This window comes from Carassius gibelio, chromosome A19 (genome assembly GCF_023724105.1).
Source record: "Carassius gibelio isolate Cgi1373 ecotype wild population from Czech Republic chromosome A19, carGib1.2-hapl.c, whole genome shotgun sequence".
NCBI lineage: Eukaryota > Metazoa > Chordata > Actinopteri > Cypriniformes > Cyprinidae > Carassius > Carassius gibelio.
The window spans coordinates 27425147-27442646 of record NC_068389.1 but is presented as its reverse complement, the minus strand read 5'-3'; the positions used below and the strand labels follow the sequence as shown (position 1 = coordinate 27442646).

The window sequence follows — 17500 nt, the reverse complement described above, 5'->3', positions numbered from 1 at the left end:
GAGCTTCACCTCATGAACGGAGTTGAAGAGGTTCCAGTCGAAGTTTGTCAGAGCCACAGAAACGTCCCAGGTGTTGATCCCCAGCAGTCTGACGGGCTTCTGTCCCAGCTCTGGACACTCGGTGAGCGGCGGCTGACACACACACACACACACACACACACACTCGTCAGCGTTAGGACTCGTTTGTAACGTCACACACACATGAACACGTAATGCAGGCGTCTCACCAGGATCTCGCTGAGGTCTCTGCGACACGCGATCAGTCGACCAGGAGCCTCCAGAGACTCGGAGTAAATACTGTCATGAGGCTGAAGAACACGCTTCTCTGAGAGACGGAGGACAGGGTCAGTGTGTGTGTGTGACTGCAGCAGTGTGTGTGTGTGTGAGAGTGTGTGTGTGTATGGACCTCCGCTGTACGTGTGCACCAGCAGCATCATGTCGTCCTCGGATCGCTCCATGCGCTGAGAGACGATGTGAAGCAGCTCCTGAGCCACGACCGCAGGCTTCACCCGGACACTGAGATACGAATCACAGCTCACGTACACACGACACATCACTGACACACACACACACACACAGAGAGAGAGAGAGAGAGAGACACACACACACACACACACGGAGAGAGAGAGAGAGAGAGACACACACACACACACAGAGAGAGAGAGAGAGAGAGAGAGAGAGAGACACACACACACACACAGAGAGAGAGAGAGACACACACACACACACGGAGAGAGAGAGAGAGAGAGAGAGAGAGAGAGAGAGAGAGACACACACACACACACACACACAGAGAGAGAGAGAGACACACACACACACACGGAGAGAGAGAGAGAGAGAGAGAGAGAGAGAGACACACACACACACACAGAGAGAGAGAGAGACACACACACACACACGGAGAGAGAGAGAGAGAGAGAGAGAGAGAGAGAGAGAGAGAGAGAGAGAGACACACACACACACACACAGAGAGAGAGAGACACACACACACACACAGAGAGAGAGAGAGAGAGAGAGACACACACACAGAGAGAGAGAGACACACACACACACACAGAGAGAGAGAGAGAGAGAGAGACACACACACACACACACAGAGAGAGAGAGACACACACACACACACGGAGAGAGAGAGAGAGAGAGAGAGAGAGAGAGAGAGAGAGAGAGAGAGAGACACACACACACACAGAGAGAGAGAGAGAGAGAGACACACACACACACACAGAGTTATTATTATTATCATTATTATGAGAGACAGTTATATATATATATATATATATATATATATATTTATATATAAATGCATTAAGAAAAATCTATTTTATTTTAATTTTTTGCTAAATGTTACATACTCTATACATAATAAATAATAAGCATGTTTTCCCACAAATTCTCATCAATGTAATAAAAAATAAAATATATTATAAAAAATATAAAAATTTGAATTTGTATAATATATATCAATGTATATTCTATTCCATTCTATTAGATTAGATTATACCAAAATTTGGGTTTGTATATTCAAATATATAATTAAAATACATATATTTTTTCAAACTTTGACTGTAGATGATAGTTCAGCTTTGGTTTCTAATAAGTCAGTATATATTTGGAGAGACCCCTGTCTGTGTTACCGTCTTTACTCTGGACTGATCCTCGCAGAGAGACGCTGTTCTCCTTCAGACTCAGCTGCTGGAACACAGCTTTATTCTGGAACCACAGAGATCATTAGATCAGCGTTCCCGTTCTTATATCATCTAAAAATAACTAATATATTTTATTTTCATCTCTAATACATCTTTGTGAGAATATTTAGTTGTCAAGTAATTTTTTTCAGTTTACGAAATGTTAATTTTTGGGTAAATTCTCTGTCACCTTCTGGTGTGGAGAATAGTCGTCCAGCGTACTGAGAAAAGAGAGAGAGAGAGAGAGAGAGAGAGAGAGAGAGCGGTTTAGAGACACCTTCACCTTCACGGCTGTAGAAATGTGTCAAATGTTGCTTTTTTATTCAAGCCATGACGAAAGCCAAATCTTGAGATTTACTGAATGATTTAAGAACTGCTCTTTTACAGCTCAGGAGACACAACTATCAATATTTTCAGATGTTTGTCGCAGACCTTTCTCCCAAAAGTTCATTAGAAGAAATAAAAACAGACTATAGAGTCGTATAATTCATTTATATGAGAGTTAAGGTTGATCTGCTCTATATTTAATCTAATTTCTGTCCTTGAGAAATGACTGAGACATTAAATACATTTATATTAACTAGAAGTGTTGGAGTTCATATTGTGTATGTATGTGTGTGTGTGTGTGTGTGTGTGTGAGTGTGTGTGTGTGTGTGTGTGTGTGTGTGTGTGTGTGTGTGTATGTATGTGTGTGTGTGTGTGTGTGTGTGTCTGTGTGTGTGTGTGTGTGTGTGTCTGTGTATGTATGTGTGTGTGTGTGTGTGTGTGTGTGTCTGTGTGTGTGTGTCTGTGTGTGTGTGGTTGTGTGTGTGTGTGTGTGTGTGTGTGTGTGTGTGTGTGTGTGTGTGTGTGTGTGTCTCACTGTCTCCGTCGCAGAAGCTTCTGAAACTCCTTCAGGTCTCTCTCCAGCGAGGGGAACTCATAGACGTCTTCAAGCACGTATCGATACAGCGTCTGCACAAGAAGAAGAAGAGAGATCTACATTAGTGCTTGATCAGAATCAGTAACTTCTGCCGTTGGGATGAATGTGTAACAACAAGTTTTTTTACGGCAGAACTGCCTTCTAATGCAATGTATAAATTAATAAAATAATATAAAATGCAAAGGTTTGATACAACTGTATCACATTTGTGACCCTGCGCACAAAACCTTACCAGTCTTAAGTGTCAATTTTTCAAAATTGGGATTTATGCACCATCTGAAAGCTGAATAAATCATCTCCCTGTTGATGTGTGGTTTGTTTGGAGAACAATATTTTGAGGAGATGCAACTATTAGAAAATCTGGAATCTGTGGATGCCAAAAAATCTAAATATTGAGATCTTTAAAGTTGTCTAAATGAATTCTTAGCAATTTAATTTAATTTAATTTAATTTAATTTAATTTAATTTAATTTTATTTTATTTTATTTTATTTTATTTTATCATTAATTAATTATTTTACCTTAAACATGTTTTAACTTAATTAAATTGAACTATTTTATTTAAAAATTAACAAAAATATTTTAGTTTAGTTATAGCTAATAATAATGAATCACACATAAAGCAAGTAAAGCATGCTATAAAGAAAAACGGTACATTAAATAAGAGTAGAACATAAACATTTTTCCATATATAAACTACATTTAGCACGTTACTGTTGTTAATAAAAGTACATTTTATATGCATCTCAGCTCTTTACTGTCAAATGTGCATTATGAAGAAATAAACATGTAAGATTATTAGTAACTGCATTTATTAAAGCAAAACAATAGAAATCAACAGTAATCACCACTAACTCAAACACTAGCTTGGAGCCCTGTGTGCTCATAGTTAAACATATACAACTGTGTAATAAACCCTATTAAAATCACATTTCCTTCTCTCTATATAAAAGCAGAATTCTGAAGAAAAACACGTTTGGATGCCGACTGATGTGTGTTTTGACCTTGCAAGCAGTTTATTACCCAGCATGCACTGGGGATGTACCCTATAATAGTGTGCATTCCCTCAGTGCACGCTAGATGATATCAGTACACAAATGCATTAAGAGAACAATAATGACAGTCTTGAATAAAAGTTATTATATATTATATAAATATCTAAATATAAAACAATAATAATAAATCTACAATATGTTTGATTAAATACTGTACTGACAGTTTTGGATTCAAATATTCAAACATATACAAATATAAACATGAAATCATTTTTTATTTTTAATCAATATAGTGTAAAATATCACTGACAGTCTTACATTTTATATATAAAAAAATATATAAAAATATTATATATCTATAAAAACATTAATAGAAATATAAGTAATTATTGTGCAAGTAAAATATCACTGACAGTTTATAAAAAAATAGTTTTTAAAATATTACAATAATATATTAATAAAGTAATCTAAATAAAAAAAATGAAAATGTTAAATACTGGTACAACTTTCACTGACCGTCGTGAAAAAAATATTTTAAAATATTAAAATAATATTTTTTATATTAAATATCATTTTTAAAAACAGACTTGCATTTTTTTTTTAATATTAAGTAAAAACAATTTTTTCATTTGAACACATCTTGTAATACGTGCTTATTTTACACATTTTTGCTTATGATCATCAATGCATTAACCATCATCGCACACGTTTCGCTCCATCATATCCTCTTCTGAAAACACAGATCAGATGACCGATGTTAAAAACAGATGTTGCCACTGTTATCAAATCCTGTCAGTAAAACACAGATTCCCCTGAAGCCTGATGTTGTGTTCTGACCTTCATGAAGAGCTTGACGTTCTCCTCGTCTCGCAGGAAGTCCTTGTACAGCGTGCTCCACTGAGACACCAGGTGCAGTACCTTCCTCTTCCTGTAGAGGGCCTCCTTCCCCTCCTCCTTCCCCCGACAGCGCTTCGTACAGTAGGTGAGATCCAGTTAAAGACCAACAACACACACACACACACACACACACACACGGCTTCAGCTCAGTTATCAAACACACTGAGTCTCTACATGATCTACAGTGTGTGAAAGGCTCTGGATGGCTGTGTTTGGTGCGATCTGAAGGATATTGTCCCAGCAGCGCCTGACACAGCTCACTGGTGGACATGAACACCAGATACGTCAGCAGGAAGTCGTCCAGAAGTGTCTCTGAAACAGATGAAGGTATTAACACACTCTCCTGGAAGACTCATTAGTGCTGAGTGATCACACATGCCTCACTAAGAGTTTGGATCAAAACTCATCCTGCATTTCCTGTTGAGGGAAAGTTACTTCACCAAACCTCTCAATGATATTAGATGGATCTGAACTTCAGACAAAGACCAAAACCTCTGCTCAGACTCCAAACTAATGAATATGAATATGCAAGTCAGCTCCTAAATGTCACTATTAAAACATTTTCACTCCAAAGCACCAAGAGAGTCTTCAATAGATTTTGTTTTATACAAATATGAAATATTTATTATAAATGTTATATTATATATGTAATATATATGCATTAATATTGTGTTAAATATATACATTTATATATATAAATGTAATGAAAATAGTACATAAATATAAAATATATTGAATAAATAAATTCAATCCACTTGCAAAAAAAATAATTCTAAAAAAAATATTTAAATACATAAATATAAATTATTTGTTAATATATATAATATAAACACAGTCCCAAATATTATATTTAAATAATTAAAATATAACAAATAGATTAAAATTTTTGTTAACATTGTATAAAATATGAATAGATAAATTTACCAAAAAATAATAGCTTTGAATAAAAATTATAAAAATACAAAAAATTGTTTTTTTTACACTTACATATTACATTTTTTTTTTACATACAGTACATATTGTGTAAAGATATGCAGTGTGTCTTGTAATCAAATGTATGTTGTTACCAAAACATTTCCTTCAGATCATCTCTTCTTCTTTTAATACCTGTAAAGTTTAGACTTTGATCAAGTTTCTGCGTCAGACTGAGCCCATCACTCGCTGTTAAAGCCGCTCGATCTGACTCTCGTTCAAACTCCTGATGATTTCTGATGAGGTCTCTTCTGAAACACCCCTGACGCCTCTGACTCCAGCAGCACAGCGAGTCTCTGAACAATTATCACCGAACAGCGACGCATGTCTGAACAGAGTTATTCTTCCCCGCTTGACATTTCACTGTACATCATCACCAGGCTGCTTAAGCGTTCACCGTTTAAAACCAATCTAATCTAATATCAGCGAGTGTCTGATGAGAAACCACCCCAAAAACACATGCGCTTGAGGTAAAACTCACACTATTGGGTTTTAACAAAGTCTTTCTCTCCTTTTGTTGGCTTGAAGCTCATTTAATGCTACACACAGCTGCCAACACACCGGTAATTACCCAGGATGCACTGCACTGCCGGGATAATTTATGGCCTTTGGGTGTGTTATACAAAACACAAGGGTCATTGAATTACACTCATACATTAAATATACACATGCACAAACACGCATGCACACAGAAAAACCCATTATCCTGCTGCTTTTCTCTGGTTCGGTGAAACCTCACATTGCACTCAGCATTTTCTCTGTATTTGGGGTCTTTGATTCAATGCAAACACTAAAAACTTTTAGTTAAATGCATGTGAACTTTTAAACGAGACTATACTTCACTGCAGAGGACTTACAGAGAAACTGCTGTGAATTTGCATTGCATGTTGGATTAGATATTGCATTGCATTGACTAAATAACCTCATCCGAGCATCAGAAACTAAACACACACTTGCTATCAGAATGCATACACACTCATTGAATAATGATGCTTTTGCATGCATAAAAGGTCTTTTGAAAGGTTTTGCATGCACAACTTCTGAAACATCCTCAGAAGTCACACCAGAAAGCAAAAGAAACCCATCGGCGTTAAGAAACAAAGCATTCTTGACGTGTTTGAGGACAGAGGCGTTCTGACACGCCACGCGCTGAATTACTGATAAGAGTTCACCTGAACACTGGCCACAAAGATCATTATTTTTTACTTAATATCATTTAGTATTTTATATAGTATGTATTATTTATACTTCGTATACAATATAATAATATATAATGTATTATCTAATATTAAGTATATAATATAATTAGCTAATTATTAAAATATATATTAAAATATTTATTATAAACGTATATATGTATGTATATTATATTGTGTACTAAGTTTATATAATACATATTATATGATACACTACTATTAATATATAAAATTAAAAATATATGCATTAATATTATATTTTTACTTTTGTGTGTGTGTGTGTGTATAAATTAATTAATTATTAAAATATAAATAATATAAATTAATATATATGTTATGCAGACCGATAGATTAAACAGATAGAAAGATAGAAATATGCATTAAAATATACATTTACTGTATTGCAACTGTAATGATTATAATTATTGTAAATTCATTATCTTATGTTAACGTAAAATAGTAATAAAACAGTTCTTATATAAGATATTTAAATTATTATTATTCTGTATTATAAAAATTATTTAACTTTTTTTTATTAGAAATAAAAATGTATTTCATATGTAATATAATTTAAGTATAAGTTGAAGAATAAGTTATCTAGTATAGTAAATCTTGCACTATCTATATCAAACGAATGAAGTTCTGATGAATTAAAATGCATTGTTATCTGATAATATCACAGCCGAATGTCAGATTGTCACTCACCCGCCTCTTTGCTCTCCGTCGCCCCCTGCAGCTCGTCCAGACGCAGGTCACTCAGCAGGTGCTCCAGGATCTTCTGAGGCGTCCCGGACACCACCCTGTACCTGCGGGACACAGCAGAAGAGGAAGATTCGGATGGGTACTCGCTCTCAGAGGAGGAGGAACACGTCCAACAAGAGTCGCTCCAGCGGCGTCTGTTTACAACACAACCATCCTCATCCTCATCCTCATCCTCATCATCATCCTCATCCTCATCCTCGTCCTCATCGATGTAACGGAAGTGAGGGATGTCAAACGTGTTGCTGTGCTCCCAGTCTTCATCCTCCTCCGCCTGCACAAGTGTGACGGGTCTGAGTTTCAGAAGAGTCTGGCGGTCCATCGACTCCTGGACAGACTTACACCGACCTGAAAACACTCTGTGTGCAGCGAAACGCACAGATCGCACACAAACACATCTTAAGAAACATGCACACACAAGCTGTCAGCGGATCCTCCTGAAGCTGTAACGAGGAAGCAAACATCAGGAATGTGTTCGAGAGAGAGCGACCGATTGGAGGAGGGACGGTGCTTAAGGATATGTAAATGAAGGGGGCGTGGCCTCACCTCTTGTCTCCGTCCTCGTCTTTGACTCCGGCTGTTTGAGGAGACGCAGGATCTGATGGGACTCTCTGGAGGACCAGTACATCCTGACCTCTCTCTTTCAGACAGACGCGCACAGCACCTTCGCCCTGCGCCTGAGAGAACGACACACAACCGGTTCACAATCAGCACGAATCAGTTACACACCAAAACACAGCGGTTGTCCGACTTAAATAGACGTTAAAGAAATAGTACACTCAAAAACATTTGACATGTTTGAGTGTGTTTGTGCACTTTCAGACGAGTCTGGACAACAGTGTTTGAGGAAGATGAAAGGCAGGAAAAGGATTAGGAATATCACACACACACACACACACACACACACACAGCATTAATGGTTCAAATGCACAAAACGATGACGGCACATCTGTGACTGATGCCAAGAGAGCATCCGCTGAAGTGACTCAATCTCTGACTGAACACCTTTAGAGGTGAGTGAGGTCATAAGCTCCGCCCACACATGAGCGTCTGTCTGTCTGGGAGCAGGGGGCGGAGTCAGACGGGTGATGACATGCTCGACTCTGAACTGAACTGCCTCCAGTCACTTCTGCAAGGGTTCAAGTTTAACACCATTTCTAAAGAAATGAGAATACGTGATGACACAAAATATGCCCCAAAATAACGACCTCGTGGAATTTAAATTGGAGTTTTGAGGCTTTTAGTACATGTCTGTTAGCTCTGAACTCATTAAAAAGATTTATGTTCTTGAAAGAGTCTCTTCTGCTCACAAAGAGCTTTTTTTTATTATAAAAAATTCAGTAAAATCTGTAATATTTTGAAATGTTTTTACCGTTTAGAATAACTGTTCTTTATGTAAATATCTGTTAAAATGTAATTTCTTCCAGTGATCAAATCTGAATTTTCAGCATCAATTAGAAATCATTCTAATCTGCTGAGTTGCTGCTCAAGAAACATTTCTGAATATTATCAGTGTTGAAAACAGTTGTGCTGCTTCATTTTATCACAGAAACCATGATCTTTGACGAAAAATAAATAATTTATTTGAAAAATATTTTTTTTGTAACATTATAAATGTCTTTACTGGCACTTTATTAATAAAACATAATATTAATTTATTGATTAATTTAATTTCTCCTTGAATAAGTGCTCATTTTAAATAATCTGTGGAATTCAAAGAAATGTCTGGGTCATATTTAATCATGAAAATCAAATTGTATGGGTCAAAATTATAGATTTTTATTTTATGCCAAAAATCATTAAGATATTATGTAAAGTCCATTTAGTAAATTTCCAAGCGTAAATACATCAAAACATAGTTTTTGATTAGTAACATCATGCATTGCTAAGAGTTCATTCGGACACTTTAAAGATGATTTTCTCAATATTTAGTTTTTTTTGCTCCCTCAGATTCCAGATTTTCAAATAGTTGCATCTCCTCCAAATATTGTCCTATCCTAACAAACCATACGTCAATGGAAATATTATTTATTCAACTTTCAGTTGATGTATAAATCTCAATTCAGAGAAATTGACTCAAGACTCCAGGGTCACATTTAGTCTCCTCTTCCTGACCGCTTTCATGAGCCTAACTTCACTTGTGCTGATTTGGCGTCTGAGTTGTAAACTGAACACTTAGCTATTTAAACAGAACAAGTCCTTCAAATATGTTCCAACCAACTTCTTTTCCTCTTTAATAAATACACACACACAAAAAAAATGAAAAAGCAAGCATTTCATGCAATCGACGCAAACATCCTCGGCTTGGTTCAAAACCCTGGACAAAATGTTCTGGAACAATATACAGCATCAAGCAACTAAAACTCTCCTTCATCGCCGAACGACCTCCAGTCGAGAGTCTGCTGCCTGCGAGACTGTGAGTGAGGGATGATTGGTCACTCAGACGCCCTCCTGTGGAGCAAAGGATGCTGGGACGCCGCAGGAGGCACCTGTCAATCATCAGACCGCCGGGACGGGAAACAGATGAACAGACAAGACACAAACATGACCTCTGACCTCCTAATGAACATCACGACCCCCTCGGAATTCTCTGTAACTTAACCGGAATTAAAAAAAAAGATGAAGATTCCAAAAACACTCCCAGTCTGACCGCAAAATTATTCAAAGCCGAAAACAAACACGGAATGTTTCCCAAACATTCCCGGAACGCTCCAAAGCAAACGTGGATATCAGATGGCTCCTCCCTGCAAATGTGTTTAGAAAAAGCAACACTAATAAAGATTTTACAGCAGTTACGCAACTCCATGGAAAAACACCTACATTAACAAACACCAGGACGAATGCTGCTGGGAAAAAAAAAGCTGGCGATGCAAACGATAACAAATAGTTGATCTGCTTTGACCATGTTGTTCCTCTAGAGCCTTTCCAAAATCAACATGCTGAGTACTGCTCTTATGTGTGCACGCATTTAAACCTCAAAGCACCAAAGATGCATTTCTTCCAGTGAGAGCATTACGTAACAGAAGCGGTACATTGTGAATTATTAGAGTCTCATAGGATCTGCAGGAACACAATAATAAAGTAATAACATTAAAAAAGCCTGTAATGCTGAATCTGGTCAAGAAAGTCAATTATAATGTTTGGCGTCATTTTGTAACCACAGGCTGATAATGAGATAATGATGGTCCAGCGCTCACCCAGAACCAGCAGCTCAACCCGATTATATCATAACCTCATCAGATTACTACAGACGCATGAAACCAGAGCTTCCCACCGCACGCTTCCTGTAGGAAAACCCCATCCATGGTTCTCCGGGACGTTACCTCATCACCTGATCTCTTCTTCCTCTCAGTCTTACATTTACAGTACAGTTGTGCATCTGGCAGATGCTTTTATTAAAAGCATTCAGGGTTCACATTTTATCAGTTTATGCATTCCCTGAGATTCAAAACCAAAATCTTTAAATCTTGCTTTACCAAACCAAAAAACAACAACAACTGATATTACCTGGTCTCAGTAGAAAAAAAGGATTTAAAAATCAAAAAAAAAAAGAAAAACGTTTATTTTAATAAAAAAAGTTAAATGCAATCTTTAGCAAATCTCATATATATTTTTAATAAAAGGCCACAATATATTTAATAATATATTTATTTATGTTTTTATCTATTTCATAAATTATTATACAATCCATTTCAGGTTTTAATGGCTAATTATATATTTTTTTATTTTATTTAAAGCACTAACTATACTACCATGCAAAATATATTTTAAGAAATAATTTTTTTATTAAGCAAAGACGCATTAAATGGATCAAAAGTGACAGTGAAGACATTTCTAATGTTGCAAAAGATTTCTATTTCAAATAATTGCTGTTCTTTTGAACTCTCTGTTCATCAAAGAATCCTGAAAAATAAAATATATCACCGTTTCCACAAACATATTTGTGCAGAACAACTGTTTTAACCATTGATAATAATCAGAAATGTTTCTCGAGCAGTAAATCATCATATTTTCATGATTTCTGAAGATCATGTGACTCTGAAGACTGGAGGAATGATGCTGGAAATACAGCAGAGCATCACAGAAATAAATTACATTTTAACAGATAATCACATAGAAAACAGATGTTTTAAATTTAAATAATATTTTGCAATTTTTACTATATTTCTGATCAAATAAAATGCAGCCTTGATGAGCAGAATTAATTATTAATTAATTATTAAGAATTAATTGCATCGTCAAATGCCTGTTTTAATACTCCTTAAGCATATTTTAGTTCCCAAGAAAGCGTCACTAGCTTGAGCAGCTGTTGTTACAGTGTGTGAGCTGCAGTTATAGATCATCAGCGGGACAGAGGTGTGTGTTTAAGTCTCCACCTGTCCTGTGGTCAGGGGTTGATGTTCGTTCTCACGCTGGGTGGAGAAGCAGGCCAGAGACCTCGCTGACGTCCAGCGCTCACGAAGAGAGGACAGGAAAGGAGAGAGGAAGCACTCACTGTTCCCTTCCTGCGTTCCTGCACTGAGAGCGATAGTGTGTGTGTGTGTGTGTGTGTGTGTGTGCTGTTTCCTCAATCATGCCAGAAAGTTACACAGAAAACTCCCATGAACCCGTAAAAACCAAAGGACGCGATCTTTCCTCTAAACAATGCAACAGGAGCGAAACACACCAAACAAACTCCACCTAAAGTCACGGCTCCAGCCCTGCTCCTGAAGGAAATCCCTTTATATAATGATTTGAGTACAAGGGCTGCGTGGAGATCTCTTTAAGGAAAAGATGAATGAACGAAGCTCTTCTTCAGTCTCTGCGTCTCCAGGCCTAAAACCACACATTCATGAAAAGAAACAATGCAACACTTCTGGCCAAATCAAACATGTGCTGTATTATGTCACGGTTCCTGAGGGATCTGGAGAACTTTATCTCTTTCAGAAGGAATGGAGAACATTACGCTACAGAAAGATGTTGGTATTCTTTCTTTCAGGATGATAGTTTTACTCTTGACTTCACTTGTCAATCAAAATAAATGGCATTATTTTGCTACAGACAAGTGAAGACTGGAAGTGCCACTCACAGTAGATATAAAATGGTATTAATATATATATAATATATATATATATATATATGCTTTTCTTAACTTAAACTAAAGCAACAACTATTAAAAAACTTTTTTGTTAACAGAAATTAAATAAGATTTGGTTTTGTAGGTTTGATATTAAGCAAAAATTAAAAATGTTGCCTTGGGAACTGACTGGAATAAAATAAGATTAAGATGAAATGTAAAAATGACTAAAACTTAAATTATATATATATATATAAAAAAAAACTTAAATAGAAAAGCTATTTCAAAATATGCATACTTAAATAATATATAAACCATACTAAATTAACATTGATATTAATACACTTATACAAAATTAAATCTAAATAGAAAATGTATAATAATTATAAAAATATTTAAAGCCCATAACAAAATTGACAAAATTGTAAATAATATTCAAATTAAAGGCTATTCAAAATATGAATAAATAGTACTATAATATTATATAAACAATGCTAAATTAACATTGATATTTATACAAAAGATGTAAGTTAAAAAGAAAATAATGAAAATAACAAAAGCACATAAAACTTGCACGAAAATTAAAATGAAAACTGAAAATGTAAAAATAACAGCTAATTCAAAATGTGAATTAATACTATAATAGTATATAAATAGTAAATTAATACTGATATCTACCGTATACAAAAATGTTACAAATAAACAGAAATGCAGAAAAAAACTAATACAAATTACAAACATGCATGACAAATTTACTAAATAGAAAACTGAAAAATAAAAATAACGCTTATTAAAATATCAATACATAATATAATAGTATATAAATAACATTGAAATTTTAATATTGCATTCCTTAAAGTGATGCATGTCTGAGAGAAAACAGAAAATGAGACTAAAAAGAGGCGGAACCTGAGTTTTAAGGGGCGGGGCTTGATTTTACCATTCTGGAGTTGATTGGATCGTGAAAAGTGGGCGTTTACCGAAAGATCTGCAGCCGGTCACAACAACGCCTTTACGTTAAGAACATTCTTAGTTGCAATTTATAGTTAGAATATTAAATGTTTAGATAAAAATCAAGTGTTTTCTAAACCCAAGGGGGTCCAAACTCACTTTACACACGAGGCTCAGTCACACAGATTAAGAGAGGTTTTATTCATGAGAAATGATTAATCGGAGGAAACAAGGACTCCCTGACAGACACACAGAGAGATGACAAGTCCAGCCACGCTGATGCATGAGCGAGGCTCAGGTTACACTGTGATTAACAGAAGACTCTCAGATCTGTGATCATCATCTCACACACGACACACTCCTCAACATAAAACTTCACCAGTGCCTCCTTCTTATCAGTTCTGTGCTTTACAGTGTGTTGGAGATATAAAGCTTTTGCTGTTTCAGGTTCTGCAGAGGTTCCTAGATACTGATAACACAACTCTGTGCTCACAGATAAAGCAAATCACTTATTTCATGTATAATTTGCACAATTACTAGACTTAAGTAGTGAAAAACAAATAGCATTTTAAGTTAGGCAGTCCAAAAAAAAAAAAAACAAGAAAATATTTTTTACGATTTACTTTAGCAAAATTAATTTGCATGAATGCATTATTGTAAATAATAATATATATTTTTTTATTAGTATTATTATTATGCCTGTACACTTTTATTATTTTTACACATTATAAATATTGAAAATATATTGCAATTATTTATTTAGCAAAACAAATTAGCATGAATGCAGTGGTGTGAATAAGAATACATTTGAAAGATATTATTATTATTATTTAAAATGTATTGCAAATATAAATACAAAATAAAATTGCATGAATACAGTGATTAAAAAAAATTAATAATAAAAACAACAACAATAATAACTATACCATATTATTCTTACTGCAAATAATTATTGTGCAAAATCAATTTGCATGAATATAATGGTGTAAAAAATAATAATAATATAGCTATACCGTATTATTTTTACTGCAAATAATTATTTAACAAGATAAATTTGCATGCATACAATGGGGAAAATACTACTATTAATAGTATTTTTTATAGTATTATTTGCCTGTGACATCAGCTTATCAAACTCTTTCTGCTTCTTTATTTTTAAGAGTGCCTCACCATTAGTAAACAGGACTTGAGAAGTGTTTTACATGCATCTCAAATACACCTCACCTGACCTCCTAACGTGACCCCTGACCTGCTGTTGCCATGCCAACAGGCTCAGGTGCGAGCGAGGGCTGTCCTACCTGAGCGGAGCGGTCCGGGAGCCGGTAGTTCTGGTTCTGGAGGAAGCGACAGCCGTCTTTGGCCAGACGCTGGACCACCTCCAGCCGGGAGAAGTCCTCCGGAGCCCGGAGAGCACAGACGCCCGCCTGCTGCAGAACCGGAGGAAGAGAAAACAGATACTTCAGTCCACAATCCCACGACATCACGAGCGCTCGCTTTACTGTGTGAGAGACATCCTCTCGCTCACTCATCTGTGAGAGTTTCCACTGGAAGAAACTCTAAACGCATGGGAGAGAGAGAGAGAGAGGGAGGGGCCTGTCTGTGTGGCTCCGCCCCCACAAGGAGGCGGGGACAGATGAATGACAGCATCCACACCTTAGAGAGACTTTGACTGCTTTTAGGACTTTTAATCATATTTCGTAGTTACATTTATTTTTACTTGTATTTACGTCAGATTACTTATTTACTAAAAGTAACAGGTTGTTAAAAAAAAATTTTTTTTAATAAAAACACCAGTATTATTGTCAATAAGTAAAACTATATAAAAAATTTTTAAACAAAAATTAAAAAAAAACTCAAATCAAAAATTCAAAATATTAATAAAACTATAATAGTACATAAATAATACTGGCCACCACATAATTGTTCACAAAAAATAAATAAAATAAGATAAGAATACTATAGAAATGTTGCTTTTTGTGACTAACTAAAATAATCAATTTTAAAGTTGAAATACAAGAATTGCTGAAATAAAAAAATGTCTTTAAATATATAGATAAACATTAACAAAAACTAAAAATAATAACAATTACCAAAGCACTTAAAATAAATCTGAAAACAAAAATTAAAATAAAGGCTTATTCAATTTATTAATAATTATTAAACTATACTATTATATAAATAATAATCCTAAAGCAAGCTTAAAAAAATATACAAATGTACAATTATAGTGTTTAATATTGTAATATTGTTTTTCCTGTACTCAAAGTATTTTGCACCTTGTCAATATTGTAAATATGAAAAAAAATTCCTATAAAGCTTTGTCTCTATTTTGTTTAAATATGTTTGTAATAATATTAATATTATAAGATGAAAAACTTACACTTAGAAACTTACAAATCAGAAATGTTGCTTTGGCAACTAACTGAAATATATACCTTTTTTTATTATATAAAATATTTTTAATAAAAAATAAATACTACATTTACCAAAAAATAAACTGAATATATATATATATATATATATATATATATATATATATATATATATATATATATATATATATATATAAATGACAAAAGCACATTACAAAATTACTAATTAAAATAAAATATAAAAATAAAAGCTAATTTAAAATCTGAATAAATACTATAATGGAGAATCCTATGATTACACTGGCACTAGTGAAATAGTGAACAATGGGCTTTTAAAACTCTGATCCTGAACACACACACACACACACACACACACACACTCTCTCACACACACACACACACACACACACACACAGAGATAAACTTATCATCAGAGTCCAGTGCCCGCCCTGTTTATTTACTCAGCGCTGTGTTTGGATTGGCTGAAACCACGGCAGGTTTCCTGTGAGCTACAACCCTCCCAGTCTGGCACAGACACACAGCGCTGAGAAAACACAGCCTACAGCCATTCAGAAGAACAGAGATGGAGAAACACAAGCCGGCGCTCATGAATATGTCATGATAAACTCTGTGCTCCTTCAGCGGTAACACTGACGCTGAAATATTCATCATGAAGATCACATGACCAAACACACACACATCGTACTACACTGTTAGAGACAGCAGCTGCTTCAGAGACCACGTTTAAGATTGAACCAGTGATAATGCTATTAGCAGCGCTTGCTTATCACGGAAAACATCACTTTTAACCGTTAAAATAAACCCAACCCCTAAAATACTCCAGCGCTAGCGTCACATGGTTTCGTATCAGTGTATATTCTTTGAAAATGCAAACTCGAGAGTTTAACTGGAACTCACTGCAATATTGCATCAAAGTGAACTAATACACATTTAAAACCTTAATCAAAAATGTATCAAATTGTTTTGTAAAACTGTAATTAAACTACTTAAGTGTAATTTTAGTTTAAATTTTATTTTTAAAATAACATTATGCATAATAATTTTAATATTTAAAAAATCTGTGCAATATCCACGCAAACTGGAAATAATTAATACAATATGATAATGGCAATGATATACAGCATATGTTATATGTAACAATATTTTTAATATAGTTTTCCTGTGCTGGTGCAACTCGAGGATTTAACTGAAAACTAAATGAAAATAAAAATGTAAGTAAATTAATAACCATAATTAAAAAAATATATTTTATAATTATATTTTAATATACAATATCACAATAATATATTTGCATATATTATAAATAATTCATTCAACAATAGAATAAGAAAAGGGTTTAACTGCAATTTTGCATGAAAACTAAAATTTATTATTTAAAAAAAAAGTTATTTAAATTATTTTTTTAATAAATAATTAAATATATTAATTAAAAATATGATAAACAAATTATCTTACATATTGCTTAATATAACAATATTGCATGAAATCCTGTTAAAATAATACACTTTAAAAGTAATAATTTAAAGTAATTTTAAAAAATGTATTAATTAATTAAACAAAATATTTTATATAATAATATCTAATATACAGTTCAACAATAATAATAACAACAACAGTACACTGTAAACTAATTTCACATGATATTAATTTATGTGAATATTTACATTGGAATTTA

General features: G+C 34.3%; 1 protein-coding gene across 1 annotated transcript in view; it reads right to left on the bottom strand.

Annotated features, from left to right (window-relative positions):
• LOC127935145 (rap guanine nucleotide exchange factor 5) overlaps nt 1-17500 on the bottom strand; it is a 49987-nt gene that overhangs the window by 9730 nt on the left and 22757 nt on the right. The window contains exons 9-19 of the mRNA XM_052532754.1: nt 14731-14859; nt 7972-8102; nt 7372-7472; nt 4732-4810; nt 4439-4583; nt 2548-2639; nt 1876-1906; nt 1635-1710; nt 407-556; nt 228-325; nt 10-132 (exon numbers count right to left, since the gene is read on the bottom strand). Of these exons, the coding sequence (XP_052388714.1) occupies nt 10-132; nt 228-325; nt 407-556; nt 1635-1710; nt 1876-1906; nt 2548-2639; nt 4439-4583; nt 4732-4810; nt 7372-7472; nt 7972-8102; nt 14731-14859 (1155 nt within the window). The remainder of the gene's footprint in view (nt 1-9; nt 133-227; nt 326-406; nt 557-1634; nt 1711-1875; nt 1907-2547; nt 2640-4438; nt 4584-4731; nt 4811-7371; nt 7473-7971; nt 8103-14730; nt 14860-17500) is intronic.